This window comes from Lathyrus oleraceus, chromosome 1, assembly GCF_024323335.1.
Source record: "Lathyrus oleraceus cultivar Zhongwan6 chromosome 1, CAAS_Psat_ZW6_1.0, whole genome shotgun sequence".
Classification (NCBI taxonomy): domain Eukaryota; kingdom Viridiplantae; phylum Streptophyta; class Magnoliopsida; order Fabales; family Fabaceae; genus Lathyrus; species Lathyrus oleraceus.
In genome coordinates this window covers 82,915,132-82,931,502 of record NC_066579.1, presented here as the reverse complement: position 1 = coordinate 82,931,502, position 16,371 = coordinate 82,915,132, and the positions used below count along the sequence as shown (strand labels likewise).

At 35.6% G+C, this 16,371-nt stretch overlaps 1 protein-coding gene across 1 annotated transcript; it reads right to left on the bottom strand.

The window, feature by feature from the left end:
• Nucleotides 1-13,421: 13,421 nt before the first annotated feature.
• On the bottom strand, nucleotides 13,422-16,116 carry LOC127092724 (aldehyde oxidase GLOX1). Its single transcript, XM_051031612.1, has 4 exons — nucleotides 15,739-16,116; nucleotides 14,935-15,104; nucleotides 14,250-14,708; nucleotides 13,422-14,160 (listed from the first exon to the last, which is right to left on the bottom strand). Exons 1-4 carry the CDS (start codon nucleotides 15,931-15,933, stop codon nucleotides 13,422-13,424), a joined length of 1,563 nt encoding a protein of 520 aa, XP_050887569.1. The 5' UTR covers nucleotides 15,934-16,116.
• Between the last annotated feature and the right edge of the window lie 255 nt (nucleotides 16,117-16,371).

Sequence of the window (16,371 nt, the reverse complement as noted above, 5' to 3'; positions counted from 1 at the left end):
GAAATACTTAAAAGGCTGTTTTGATTTTTAACTTGAGTTTTCTAAATCAGACTTGGTTAATTTTAACTATTCGAGGAGTGCGAAACCACCCTGGCTTAGTAACTAAGAATCTTTATCACTTTAAGGAAAAACTATTTTTGAAACTATTTTCGGACGCGTTAATAGATTTAAAATCAGGAAACACCTTGGGTAAACTTTCCAAATCAAAATCACTTTTCAACTAAGTTTACGAGTCTCATTTCTTAAAAATAGGTTTACTACTTTAGCGTTTTGCGCACCTTTTATAAGTGACAATAAAAGGCATTAATTTAAGGGTAAACTCGGTTCTGAATACGCGAAAGCGACAGTTCCTGTTAAATGGATTCTTTTCAAGAGTAGAAAATATTGCCTCATAAGTAGTTCTATTTAGACAATCGAAACATCACTTAACTGACGTGAATTACATTCAACCTGTCTTTACCTGCATTTATTATTTACCGTTATTTTTCAAACCCAATATCTCTTTTATACCGCCTTAGATAAACACCGTAACGATAGTAATCGATAGATTGACGATTGGTCTCTATGGAATCTATATTCTTTTATATTACTTTGACGTTATTCGTGCACTTGCGAATCACAGGGATCAGGAACAACAGAAGAAAGATTATAAAAATCACCAAAAAGGTAGAACTATCTTGTTGAACGTCATTTCATACACTAAGTATGAAAAGATCACCAACATGGATACTGCTAAGTCCATATTTGATTCTCCGAGGATAACTCACGAAGGGAACGCCCAAGTCAAAGAAACCAAGGCACTTTCCTTGATTCATAAATATGAAGCGTTCAAGATGATAAATGATGAAACCGTTGAGAACATGTTCTCAAGGTTTCAAACTCTTGTTACAAGACTTAAGGTTCTAGATAAAGGGTATTCTACTGTTGATCATGTGAAAAAGATCATCATAAGTCTACCTAAAAGATGGAGACTTATGGTAACTGATTTGAAGTTATCAAAGGATTTGAACAACACTTCTCTTGAAGAACTTGTTAGTTCTTTAAGAAGTTATGAAATTGAGCTTGAAGAAGACAAGCTCAAGAGAAAGAGAAATTTGTTTGCTCTGAAGTCTTTAGGAAAGTCTGAAAAGACAAAATCTCTTCAAGCAGAAGAAGATAAAGATTATGAACAGGAATAAGAAGAAGAAGATGAACTATCTCTTCTCTCTAAACATGTCAATCGACTCTAGAAGAAAAGATAAGGAAAATTCAGAGGACAAAGAAGGACATATGGTCGTTTTGAGCCTACTTTTGGATTCAAGAAAGTTGGAGCCAACAAAGACATCACTTGCTTTAAGTGCACGGAGCTAGGCCATTTCAAGAATGAATGTCCCAAGTTGAAGAAAGACAGGCCTAAGAAGAAAGACTTCAGAGGAAAGAAGAAGATTTTGATGGCTACCTGGGATGATTTAGAATCCTCAGGAGAAGACTATGAGGAATAGAAAGAAAATATGGTGGTGATGGCATGCACATAAGCTCCTACTGAGAAGATTCAATCAAAATCAGAATATGAGTCAGATTCTGAAGAGGTATTTGTTGAATACTCTTGCTCTGAACTTGAATCTAGTTTATCAGAAGTTCTGGATAATTATCAGAAGCTTTTGAACAAATACAAGGATCTTAAAAAATATTTATGTATCCGAGTCAGAAGCATACTGCAAGCTTAAGAAAGATTTCTCAAGTTTAATTGAAGAAAACTTTATTTTGAAAAATAATAACTTTGTGCTTCAGAGCAAGAGTTACATACTTGAGAAGGAAAATCTTTTAGAAGCTCTACAGACTCTGATGATGTCATAAAGAAATATGACAAGGCGTTCCAGATGAGAGTACAATTACAAAATCTCCTAGCCACTATTAGTGCCTCACACTCTTTTAAGTTGTGCTAACTCCTCTTGGAGATCTTTAACCATATGCCTACAGAAAATGATGAAACCAAAGACAATCAGAGGAGTGGTCTCAGGTGTCATCTCCTTTAATAGGTCTCTCAACCTCAAAGGCAAGGTGTGCAACAAACTGTTAGCAAGCTCGACTAATTACTCACACTTCCCAAACCATTTTCCAGCTTCTAGGCACACATAGTGGATACTCTTTCGATCTCGTTGTGCCAAGCTTTCCTGTTATTGTACTTTCAAACTCCGTTCCTTCTTAATGGCCTATCTGGCATCTCGTAGGCACTGGTTGGAAGACCTGGGTCTTTCTACTTCTTCTAGGGCCTTCTTGTGGCTAACATGGGTTTTTTTTGGAATTCCTCTCAATCTCTTCTCAGATAAGAGTCTTGCGAGCATCGTGAGCTTGAACTTCTTGGGGTAGCCGGATGAGATCTTCGATTCGAGCTTCGAATCCTTCTCTCATTTCCTTCTGGCCTTCCAAGGTTCTATCTTAAAGAATCTTCCACCCAATGATCTTTCATTGTGAATCTCAGAGCTCTTGGTTTCTCTGACCAAGCTCAAGGCTTGCCCCTGTCCAGAAATCCCCAACTCTCTTCTGCTTTCTTCTTTCCAATGTAGTCATTTCTTCCCTTTCACCAAGCTGCTTCTCTTTCTGGCCAAGCTTAAATCTGAGCTTGTTCTTCTTTAACTTGGTGGAGCCTCAACTGCAGTTATTCATTCTACTTCTCAAGCCTAGAGATCATGGACTTGAGTTCCTATGCTTCCTCTATCAGAACATTTGTAGGCTCAAGAGTTGGAGGTGGAATGGGAGCCTTAATGCTAAAGGGAAATTTGGTCAAATGCACCCTTTCCCTTATCCACTGGAAATGAGGCTATCTAGAAATTCAATTTTTCTTCCCTAACTCAGCTTTCCCCTTCCTATTGGTTCTTCCCGAGGTCTTATTGATCTTCTTGAACATCGTTGGGGTTTAAGCCACAAGGTCATGCAAGATGAAAGCCTTCAACATCTTATCTTTGGACGGGTTCTCCATTGGGTGCCCAAGTTGTCTCAAAGATAAGACCGCATTAGAGTTAATGCACCCTCGGGACCCAATGATTGGTATGTTAAGGATATCCCTACAGTTGAGGATAACCTCAGTTCCATTATAATCTCGTGAGTACCAAGAGAGATCGCTTGCTCTACGGAATCCCATCCTCTAAGGGCAACTCAAACTGCTATGCTGATCTATGAAAGGTCCCTTCTTCGGAAGGTGAGTTAGCAACCATCTGAATGGTAAAAGGGCACAGTAGAGGATCATTCCTCTTCTCTTCTCGTGCCTCAAGCTGAATTAGTAGTACACATCAGCAAGTTGAATGGGAACTGGATTCTTTGTAAGAAAGATTCTAATGGTTGTCATATCTATGAAATCGTCAATGTTTGGAAATAGAATGATCCCATAGATAGATAGTGCTAACACAGTGTAGTAGGCTTCCCAATTATGAGCATCAATAAAGGAAAAATCCTTTTCTACCAGGATTTTAAGTTTGAAACACTGCGTATTTCCCTTGATTTCCAAGTTGGGAGTGATGTCTTTCTTGTTCACGCTGATGGCTTTCTTATTCTTTGGAAGTTTTGTCAACTTCCAAGTCATGTTTCTCTCTATGGCATCAAGTTCTTCTTTCATGGCCTTCATCCAGACTTTTTGCTTGAAAGCTTCTTCCTTACTCACAGGTTCAGAGTCTACTAACATGGCACACTGAATAACTTCCCCAGCATAATCTACTTCAGTATCTTGCAGCATGTCAAACTCTGCAAATCTTCTTGGAATGTTTCTGATTCTTTGTGGCCTTTGGACTTGTTCAGAACCTTCTGATTCTGTAACAGTATCAGATGCTGGAACTTCAGAAGTACCGACTTCAGAAGCATGACTGCCTTTAGAAACTGGAATATTTCCAGAATCTGGACTACCACCAGAATCTGAATCACCATCAGAATCTGGATCAGAATCATATTCTTCCTTATAATCAATTTCTCCTTCTGTTTATGACTCACTCTCAGAATCATTTTCAGGCTCTGACTCATCTTCAGAATCAGAATCAATATCTTCAGAAGTTAACTCTGCACCGGAGTTGGATTGAGACTTGCTCCAATCCCATCCTTCTGACTCTTTCACATTAACATCTCTACTGACTTCAACCTTATTAGTGAATGGACAATAAATCTTATAAGTACTTGTACTGTGATATCCCACCGGTAACATCACCTTACTTCTATCACCCAACTTCTTTCTAGTAGCATCTGAAATGTGTTTATAACAGACTTAACCAAATACTCTGAAATGACTCACACTTTACTTCTCTTCAGTCCACCTCTTAAAAGGAACAATTTCTTTCAACTTCTTGGTTGGACACCTGTGGAGGATACATGCTGCATTGGCAACAACTTCTCCCCACAAAGTGTTTGGAAGCTTCTTCTCCTTCAGCATGCTCCTTGTCATATCAAGAAAAGTTTGGTTCTCCTTTCATCAATACCATTTTGTTGAGGAGTATAAGGAGAAATCACTTCATGCTTAATTCTATTCTCCACATAGAAAATCTTGAACTCTTTAGAGTTATACTCACCTCCACCATCAGTTCTGAGAATCTTCAAAGTCTGACCACTCTGTTTCTCAGCCCTGATTATGAATTTCTTAAATTCAGCAAACACCTCGTGTTTGAACTTTATAAGGGATACTCATGTCATCCTTGTGAACTCATCCACAAATGACACAATATTTATCCCTCCTAGTGAAGGTTCTGGAAATGGTCCACGCACATTAGAATGCACTACTCTCAAAGCTTGTTTTGCTCTTGGAGCTACTTCTGATGCAAATGACATTCTTGGTTAATTCCCTCTCATGCACACATTGCATGACTTTTCTGATTTCTTAATTGTAGAAATTCCACGTACCAGTTTCTTTGAATTCAGATGCCCTAAGCTTCTGAAGTTTAAATGACCAAATATTTTGTGTCATAACTCACTTTCCTTCTCAACACTTTTTGCGCTAAGGCATTCAGAGTCTGCAGTTTTAACATTCACCTTGAATGTTCTATTCCTTCGTTGTTCTGACTCCATAATCAACTTCTGATTACAGTCATACAACTTCAAAAGATTGTCTTTCATGGTAACTAAAAATCCTTTTTCAATTAATTGACCTACACTCATCAAATTGCTTTTCATGCCAGGAACATACCAGACGTTCCGAATTAACGCCGATTTTCCATTATTCTGAATCACTCTAACATTCCTCATTCCTTCAACATTCAGATACTTATCATCAACACATTTGATCTTGGTCCTTCTCCTAGAATCTAAATCAACCAGCCATTTCTTATTTCCAATAAGATGGTTTGAACAACTAGTGTCCATATACCATCATTCTTCTAGAGACGCGCTATCAGAATCAGAAGCCACTAATAGCATATGTTCATCATCATAACTTCTCGATATATTTGCTTCTTCTGATTTCCTCTCCTTGTTTGACCAACAATTTGCAGCGAAGTGGCAAAACTTCTTACAACAGTAACATTGAACTTTTCTCTTGTTATACTTCTCCTTTCCCTTCTGACTCCTAGAAGTTGAGATTTCTGACTTCTGAGACCTACCATGTCTTTTCTTGGCTTCTGACCAAGACTGCTTCTGGTCTTTCTTGACAAAAGAAGCTTTCAGAACCTACTATACCTCTCTCTCAGAGGTTCTTTCAGTCAGACGCAAGTCTTGTGCCTCTAAACTGCTTTGCAACTCTTCTATTCTCATGGTGCTCAGATCCTTAGAATGTTCAATTGTTGATGTAATAAAACAAAGGAGTAAGAGATCTAAGTACCTTCTTAATAACACTTTCTTCAGAGAGAATTACTCGACACGACTTCATCTCATTTGTGATCAGAATCACTCTGGAGATGTAGTCAGGTATCTTCTCATTGTTCTTCATGCTGAGATTCTCCATACTGCTTACGTAGAGACTGAAGTTTCACATTCTTCACTGATGCATCACCGCCGTAGCACCGCACCAGTGTTTCCCACACAACTTTCGTCGTCGTCGAATCAACGATTTTCTCAAAAGCATTCACATCCACACACTGATGGATGTAGAACAACGCCTTCTGATCCTTCTTCCTTATATCACGCTGAGCCTTTCTCTGTGCATCTGTTGCATTTACTGGAAGTGCAACATGAACATAACCATCGTCGATGAGATCAAGAACATCTTGAGCTACAAACAACGCACGCATCTGAATCATCCAACGATTCTAGTTCTTGCCATCGAACACTGGAAGCTTGATGCTCAGATTACCGTTTCCGTTCATTTTCAACCTTATGCAATACACTAGATCTCACATAAACACAATGTTTCCCAATCCCGCGGAATCAAGATATGTGATTCTGCTACGATTCTGAAAATAAATTCAACACGAATTCTCCGAACAAAAATCAATCACACAACGCCTCACTGTTTCACTCGCGCTTTTCGTGGTGTTTCCATGTGGATTTGAACCCGAGCTCTGATACCAATTGTTAGTGCACAAGATGATAAAGATGAATAATGAAAATAAGAGAGAAAAAAGAGAATAATAACAAACTTCTACTACTCTTAAAATGGTTACACAGAAAATGCACACATACCGCAAAAGGAATAAATGTACAATTTGTTCACATCACTCACTTACTTAAATACAAATGAGATTTTAGGAGAAATACTAAAATACTCTCTAACAAACTTAAATTATATATTTATGCAAAATATGAATTAATTCTAACAAATTTCTCGACATATATCAAAATTTGCCATCTTAAACAAAATATGATGTGTCATCCAATTTTAAAGCCAACAATTTTTTTATCACAACTCTTCTTTGGCACATTTGCATAATCCTCACCTATCCATTTCGCATATTCATAATTCTATTTTAATGTTGTAACAGACTCATATAAATTTCCACTGCATCACATTTAATTAGCAATTAATCACACATCAAACAAAAACAGTATTCCTTCTCCTCACATTATTTTAGATCAATGCTTACAATATTTGTAAGCAAATTTTCTTCAAAACTTTCAGCAATCCTCTATTCACTGCAACCGTTGTTATCGTCAATCTGCTTAACAATAGCACCAAGAAGAATTGCAAAAACTATAACCTATGGCCACTCTAACATTTTCACATAATTTCTTATGCTTAAATTTTTATTTTTATGATATTTTTTAGTGTTAAATTTCTATTAATTTATTCAATTTCAATTTTAAGTATTCTATACATTTATTCTTTTGTTATTTTCTTTTGATTTCTACAAATGAATTCTTCTATTTACCCATATTCAGGGCTCACATGTCATAATCATCACACTCTCATCTTTGTACTCACCAATTGCAAAATGGAGTATTGTCCCCAAAGTAGTACCATTTTTTTAAAAAGAAAATATGTAAGTGGGTTTCACTATCTTTTATTTCTTATTATGTTGATAGTATACTCTCTAATATTAATTTGTTAATGACCCAATGGTGGGTGGTTTTATCATCTTAATTTATTAATAATTAAGTTTTTGCTGATTATAGCTCGATAGAGTGGATTTTATTCTTACAGAGGAAATTCAATTGCATAAATACTATTTTGATGATAAAATTATTGATATTAAGGTTGTTATAAATATATTTGGAACAGTGGGTACTACTTGGTGCCACTTTAACGAAGGTTTGAAATCAAACTTATATTTTGGTAATACCATTATAAAATATAAATTTCATTTTAATTTATTTATTTTCCTTCATTTTTGACTTTGAATGTTTATGTTTGGTGAAGACAGTTCTATTATTGAAAGATTTGAATTTGTTTAACGGAACTGTATACTTGCTAGCTTTTCTTAGATATCATTTTCAGAAAAACAGTATATTTAAACACTAAATCTAATTTTAAATATTATTATATTTAAACAATGATTACATTCAATGTAACTAATATAAATATAAGAATGATTAGATTCAATGTAACTAATATAAATAATAAATATTTTAATCTTACAGACAATGATTATAGCTCATATTCAGATTTTATTCTATTCTTTAAATATTAAAACTATAACTAATTACACTATCATCAAGTATATTATTATACTTAATTCCTTTAAAGTTATGTAATTCTATAATTATTTGTGAACCGCCGCACAACGCACAACTTCATATCTAGTTTTAATAGTTGGTGAGGTCAAATATAAATTGATTGAATCACATATAAATTATTTATAAAATTACTATTGAAGTAAAATTGGTCGTACCTTCATTTTAGTGATGAGATTAAGAGATTGCCGAGTCGTAATATAGAGATAGACAATTGAGGTCCTATAAACTTTCTAGGATTTGTGCTTGAGGTTGATTTGGATCTTTTAATGTTCGTGGTTTGTGAGGTAGGACGAAAAAGAGTAAGATTAGAGATCTCATTATTTGGGGTACTCAATTTTAATAATTATAAGTCTCTAGAGTTTCAAGTAATTTTGGAGACTAAACTTACTGATATCTCTACCTATTTAGTTCAAGGAACCCTTTTTGTGATTGGAGTTTTCCCCGTCTATTGGTTATAATGGTGTCCTTCTCTTTGTTTGGTGTAGCTCGATAGGGTCTTGTTTGTTCTCCTTTGTAGGACCTAGCTACCTTGGGGTTTGTTTGGAGTCGAGGGCCTCCGAGACTAAGTGTGTGATCATTAATATCTATTCCAACTGCAACCCTATTGAGAAGAGGGTGTTTGGAGAAATTTACTTGTTAGGAGGGCCTCCCTTGGGGGGAATGTGTGGTCTATCCTAGGTGATTTCAATTCTGTTTACTCCCCTTCACAGAGGGTTAGTGGTGACTCCTCTGAGCATTGGGATAGGGTTTCACTTTGCATTGAGTTTAGTAATTTCATCTCCAAGATGGGGTTATGGGATCTCTCTCTTTTAGATAGGATTTTCACTTAGTTTTAACATAGAGGCAGGATTACTAGCCGTTTAGATATGATTCTTATTTATGGGGATCCGTGAGAGTTGTGGGGGGACAACTTCCCAATGGGCTCTGCCTAAAGATTTTTATGATCATTGTTCGATCATTCTCAAGTTATCCAATCAGTTGTTGGGACCCAAACCTTTCCAGTTCAATAACCATTGGCTCACACATCCTCAGTTACCTAATGTGGTCTTTGATAGTTGGTCTAGCTCTTTGTCGTCTGGATGGAAATCCTATGTCATTAAAGAGAATCTTAAATCCCTCAAAGGGCCTATAAAAATTTGGAATCATTAAGTGTTTGGTAGTCTTGATTCCCAGACTGAGTCTCTTAGGAGGTGGTGAGTAGGGTGGTATCTCTAAGGAGGTGGTGGTTGTGAGGAGTAAGGCTTCGTTGGATCTTTGGTCCCTCCTTCGGATTAAGGATTCCCAACTTATTAAGAGGTCTAGGGCCCAGTGGCTCAAGGAGGGAGATGCCAATACATGTTTTTTGTCATGCTTCCGTTAAGAGTAGGAACATGAGGAATGTTATTCTAGGTACGGTAGAATTTGGTTGAAGGGGTCTCTGAGATCCGTCAGGTTGTGGTTGATAATTTTTCTAATAATTGTAGAGAACCCTTTGACGATCGACCTCAGTTAGATGAGGTCTCATTCTGCTCTATCTCTAAAGAGGATAATGGTAATCTAAATGTGCCTTTCCTATTATCTGAGATTGATCGAGGTGTTTCTCTTTGTGATGGTAATAAGAGTCTTGGTCCCGATGGTTTTAATTTATCCTTTTTAAAGAGGTTTTGTCCCCTTATTAGAGATGACCTAGGTGTGATGTTTGCTTAGTTCCATCAATTTTCCGCTCTCCCTCGTAGCTTTTCCTCTTTCTTTGTTACCTTGATTCCAAAGGTTGATTCCCCTCTTAGTTATGGGACTTTAGGCCGATTTCTTTGGTAGGATCTATATATAATATTCTTTCCAAGGTCTTGATTTCTAGGCTCTATGGTGTCATGGATAAACACATTTCCCCTAAGCAGCATGCCTTTCTCAAAGGTTTACTCTTAGTGGATGAGGTGGTTGTTTTGAATGAGCTTGTGGACCTTGTCAGCGTAGTAAGAAATCCTTCCTCCTCTTTAAAGTTGATTTTGAGAAAGCCTGTGGCTTTATTAGTTGGTTTTTTCTTGACTATATGCTCTCTAGATTTGAGTTTAAAGATAAGTGGAGGAGTTGGATTATTAGTTGGTTTTTTCCCGACCCAAGAAATTTGTATCCAAAGGGGCCTGAAGTAAGGTGACCCCCTAGATCCTTTCCTTTTTCTCCTGGTAACTGAAGGCCCGAGTGGGATGATTTCTAGGGTGGTTAAGCTGTATCTTTTGTCTAGTATTAGAGTTGGGTCCTCGGACTTGATGATCACACATCTTAAGTATGAAAATGACACGATTACCCTGGACAATGCTATTATTGATAATATTTGGGTTCGCCTCAGGCCTTTTCATGAATTTTGCCAAGAGTTCTCTCACTGGGGTGAATTCTGACCATACTTTCTTAGATCTTGCTTGTGAGTTTCTCCATTGTAGGAAAGAGTACCTTTCTTTCAAGTACCTTGAGCTCCCGATTAGAGCTAATTGCCTAGGTCAAGTGGGAGGATGTTTGTAAACCTAAGAAGTTATAAGGCCTTGGTGTTCTTGACCTTTGGTTGGTTAACTTGTCCCTTTTGGGTAAGTGGAGGTGGCGCTTGATTTCAAGGGCTTCTGGCATTTAGCGTGATATTCTCATGTCTAGATACGGTGCATCCTCCACCTCTTTTACTCTGAGTGGGAGAGTCAACTATCTTAGTCCGACCTTGCTTGGGTGGAGAGGGGTCTCCCTTTTGGGTTCTAGAGTGGTTGAGACTTCTGACTGGTTCAGGGATCGACTTACCTTGAAAGTAGGTTTTGATCTTCTTACTTCCTTCTAGGAGGATACTTGGGTTGGGAAATCTCCTTTTCGTCTTAGATTCCCTATATTTTCTTGATTTTTGATCAGACTACTATGTCAGCTAGGAAAGTAGGTAGATGGGAGGGTGAGAGTTAGATCGAGAAGACATTTTCTGTTTGATTATAACTTGGATCTTTTTTCTGATTTCTAATCTGTCATTAGAGGCTCCTCCCCATCTGTTGATAGTGATGTCTGAAGGTGGCGTGATTCGAGTGATAGAGCTTATTTTGTGTGTTATTCCTACTCTTATATTTTGGCCCATGTGTTCCCCCTGGTTGACAAGTTTCTACAGTTGAGTTATATAGTTCTTCCAACTATTTGGTGTAGTTGGGCTCCTTTTAAAGTTATAGTTTTCTCTTGGCAACTTCTTCAGGATCGTGTCCCTACCACAATTAACTTACTTAAGAGGGGTCCCTTTGAAGTCTGGGACTATTTCCTGTCCCTTTTACTCGTTGCACACATAGTCTTCCTCCCATCTTTTTGTGACCTATGAAGTTGTATGCTCTGTTTGCTATAAGATATTTAGGTTGTTTGGGTGATGTACTATTTTGCCTAGCGACACCTTGACCCATTCCTAGATGTTTATCCTTTCGCCCAATGTTTCTAAATCTAGAGGGGGGTTGGGGATGGTTTGGGATGCCATGGTTTCGTCAATTTGAAAATCGAGGAGTGATATAGTTTTTTTCTAGATCTTCGATGACACCAAAAGGCGTGGTAGACATGAGTATTTTTTTGGCATGAAAATAATATCTTGGTAGATTTTTGGAAAAATCAAGTGCCTCCTCGGATTAATTTCTGAACCCTATCCCGTGTCTAGACAAATAGGGGTTGAGTGATTCTGACCTCCATTAGATGTGTTCTTGTTGTGTTTTTCGTGGTTTTGGTTCTTCTGCAGGTGTCTTCGGTTTGAAGAATTCTAGTTTTGATTTATGCTAATTTTTTTTGTGCATTTTATTTTTATAATTTTGTTTGTTACTACTTTTTGTGGTTCTGGATGTTTTTTTTCTTGCTGCTTATCTCTTCTTTGTTGGTTTTAGTTTTGGGTTCGGTATTTCTTATACCTTCTTCCCGGGGTCCCCGTATACTTTGATCGTAGTGCCTTCTTCGTATATATATATATATATATATATATATATATATATATATATATATATATATATATATATATATATATATATATATATATATATATATATATATATATATATTTATTTATATTTGTCTTTCAAAAATATGTTGTTTAAATGAAATGGGGCAATTGATCATACACAAAATAACACAAATAATCAAAAATTAATCCTCCTATCTATCTGAGATGCTCTAAAGAACAACACACATTAATAGTAATACAAAGATGCTTGAGTAACTAACTCACTACACATTGAACAATGCAACAAAGTGAAAATCAACGCAAGTAAATAAGGTGGAAACATGAAAGAGCAACATAAACCAACAATAAAAAGGAACAACATAAACCAACAATAAAAAGAGAAAATAAAAAGATTAGATCGCAGAAGAAAACACAACACAAAGAATAAAATATGAAACAAAATTAAAAACAAAATAAAAGGAACGAACATGAGACTGCAAGAGACGCATGCGCGAGCGCAAGCATAAATAAGTTGCACACTAAATCGAAAATGAAGTGATGCCTTCTAACTTGCTTTTATATTTTTTCTCTGTGAAATAGTGAAGCCCGATCTGTTATAGAGCAAATCGAAAATGAAATGATTTTGGTTTTTTTTCTCCAAAATTATATTTAACTCGCCTCAGACTCGCAAATTCATCAGAATTTATATGAGGCTATCAGAATTTGACTGAATCTACCATGAAAACGAGTATAACTGCGCGTTAAGTCGTTTTAGCCTCTTATACTCAAACTCATAAGAATTTACAAGTTGACATTGTCTAATAGATGCTATTTCTTAATGGATGAGGAATTTATAAAGAAGTCATACATATAAGGAGAACAAATGTATATTCACTACGAAGTAAAGACTCTAAGAGGTAGCAAAAAGGAACTAAACAAAAAGCATCTCATTTACACACAAAATACAATGGAGAAATTGAATACTAAACAACTCACTCTAAACTAACAAGTGAACACATATTAAAACTTGAAAGATAATTTGTAGGGGAAAAAATACCCTCCATGTTTCCTTATAATATAACATCATTTACATTACACAAAAAAAAAAAACCAAATACTCCTTCATATATAGATTACATTACATGTATAAATTAAACCATACTGATTCTTGTGCAGCAAGTTAACTTTTACATTACTAATACTAACATCTCTATTTCCCTCCATTTTTTGTACATAAAACATAATCTATTTTTCATACATAAACTATCCCAAACTACTATCAAACCCTATTTGTTGATATCCATGAATTGATTGAACACCACATACTTATGATGTTCGGATCATCTTCAACAGATATACAATGCAGCACAATACCGAATCATTAGATGAAAGAGAGAGAATGAAATCACCTCTTTTAAATCTAACGGCATTGTACTATGCATCATCATTTCACTCAAATAGCCATGTCGATGTGGACCCACAATCCCTCGCTAGGCACGCCGCGATGAACAACATAGAGCAAATAGTATCCAGGAGGAGCAATTTCACCAGAAGGCGGCGCCAAGGCTATAATACTATAACCTCCGTTGCGATCCGTAGACATAGTCCTAATATTGAGCACTAAAAGCCTTTGACTCATACTAAATCCATGAGTAGTAAAAGGTGGAAAATACATAGTAACCTTAATGTCACCCTTATTCAAATTATCGTTTTCCAAATCCTTTGGCAGACTAAATTGTATCTCAAATTTATGACCATACTTCAAATTTTTTCCTGTAAAGTCTGCAAGAATGGTTGGTCTATATTTGTCAAGAATTGGATCCAAATAAGGAGGAGAAAACCCTTCAACTCTTGTCTCAGTTGGGAACTTATCAATATCTTTGTATGTATCATGAGTGTTACTTCCAGCTACCCAAATTTTTCCACTAGGTAACACTGCTGAAGTTGAATGATACATTCTTGATATTTTTGTTGGAGCCATTTCCGTAAACCTTTGACCATTTAGTTTCTCTGGACTATACAATGCTGGTCTTAGGTTTGGTGAATCAGCATCCCACCATCCAGCTGTTCCTTTTTGTGCACCATTGATGAACAAAAGTTGTCCATTAGGAAGGATTAGACAATCACCCATTGTTCTACTCGTAGGCATTTGTTCGGTTTCCCATTTCACGACTTTATCGGTGATTACCATTCTATATATAGATCAGATACATCAGTTACGTGAGTTACTCGATAAATATAAAAAATAAATTTTTATTTATAACAGTGACCAGAGTAATACCGGTTACAATCTTTGAGAGAAGGCCGGAATGTTTTCGTTGTTTCGGCAATATAGAAAGCGTCATGAGAGTTACCACCACAAACAATGACTTCTGCCTTGTAAGGACCATTTTTGTCTTGGTTAGATAGATCTATAGGAAGGAGGGCAGAACTACCGGAAGCCGGATAATTTCGGGATCCTCCGGGGAGGACCGGAAACGTGCGAACAATTTTGTTGGTCTTAGGGTTAAGGAGAAGAGAGCGGTTGTTGGAGAAGATGAAGAGGTTACCATCAGTTGAGAGATGAGTAAATGGATAAAGATTGTTTTCATCAAGGTCAGAAGTTTCATAGAGGAAGGGGAAGAAAAAGACTTTATCAACTTTTAGGCCTTCTTGTCTTGGAAGGTACTCATAGCTAAATGCTCTACGTCCTCCTATTACAATGAAGTCTCCAGTTGGAAGGATTGTTTGAGTTCCATACCTAATTCAACAACAATAAAACAATGAAAATCATCATTTAACATATAACAACTTCATTCACCAAAAAACACTACTAACAGTTTCGGTTCAGTTCGAAAGTTAGAACCAATTTGATACGCTTCTTCAAAATTTTTGTTATGATTAAGTTCGTTTCGATTTGAACCATAACACGAAGAACACTAGTAGCAACATATTTGTAGTGTTTATGTAAATTTGATTACACATACCATCTATCCTCTTGCAATGAATTTTTATATTCTCTCCAATCACAATTGCCTTTGCATTCAGGACCACCAATGTGTCTAATGGTTCTTGTTCCATCTAGAAAACCACCAGAACTTACTAGGGAACCATCAGGTGCAAGACCTCCACAAGAGCACCATGGATCTTGTGTTAACTACACCAAACATTACATCAACCAATAAATTAAGTCATAACATTTTTATGCCCTAATTATATAAACCAATTTTTGTTCCATTTAGTGATAGTAAAATACTAATTTAGATATTCAATAATAAGGTGATATGTTATATATATTTTTCTTATTTTTTTAAATAATCACTTTTAAGTAACTTCTGTTAAAATTATTTTTGCTAAATAACTTTTGAAAAATGATTACAAAAATAAATAAATTTTTATGTTTCTAAAATTTTCAATAAAATAATCTCTAAATATTTGCATGTTAAACTCAATTTTTTAAATAATGTAACAAATAACCCTTATTTTGAGTTATCTTTCAAAAAAAAAATATTTGTTTACCACAATAAAAACCACTTTTAAAATAAAATCAACTATCAAAATAATTTTTAAGTTAATCTACCTAAAACAATTAATTAATTTTTTTTTTTAATTTGACAATATTTACATTTCATAACTATTAGACTTGAATCTGAATCAATATGTACTTTTTGTCAAGTGTTTATTTGAATATGCGTCGATAAAATTTAAAAATATTATTTTTAGAATAAAACCTACTAATAAATATATTTTAAAAGATGAAAAATATATTTAAGTTATATAATGACACTTACCTTGAGTGCCCTAACTTGATTTGTTGCAAGATCATATTCCATAGAATGAGCAAAACAATCAATTTTATTTTCTTGAGTCCTATCATCTTTGTAAGGAACACATGGTTCTCCTTTTGGATACTGAAGTCTAGAGAGACGATAAATTGTTGCATCATAAACAAGAATCTTATTTGTTGGCATCAAATTAATTTGCATGGCAGAAACACCTGAATTTGGTGAAAGCAACTCCCATTTTCCAGTTGATTCTGTCAGAAAATCAGGTTTTGCTGCTGCTGCTACACCTCCTCCTAATATTGGAAAAGGCACTTGAAGTTTTTGTTTCTGTTTAGCATCAACAACAATGAATGTCAATGTTAGAGTCAAAATTGTTAGAACCACAATTACCGTAGTTAAAGTTGCCATATTTGATGATTTTGCTGATGTTGTTGTTGTTGGTGGATTGGTTGAATCTATGATGAAAAATCTTGATTAAAAGAATGAGAGTTAAAAGGTTTCATAAGGGTTCTTAAGGCCTTTAAGAATTTGGGGAGATTTTAGTTTTTGTTAACTTGTTAGGTTTGGTTTATATCTCTGATAAAAGTTTACGTAGGCTTTAAGTTATCCATTGGTTTTGTTAAGACATTTGCTTAAATA

Coding starts and splice junctions, on each gene's coding strand:
- LOC127092724 (XM_051031612.1), bottom strand. CDS start 15,933: ATGCAAATTAATTTGATGCCAACAAATAAGATTCTTGTTTATGATGCA. Junction 15,105..15,738: donor ATCAAGTTAGGGCACTCAAG/GTAAGTGTCATT, acceptor TGTTTGGTGTAG/TTAACACAAGATCCATGGTG. Junction 14,161..14,249: donor TCTCTCAAAGATTGTAACCG/GTATTACTCTGG, acceptor ATCTATATATAG/AATGGTAATCACCGATAAAG.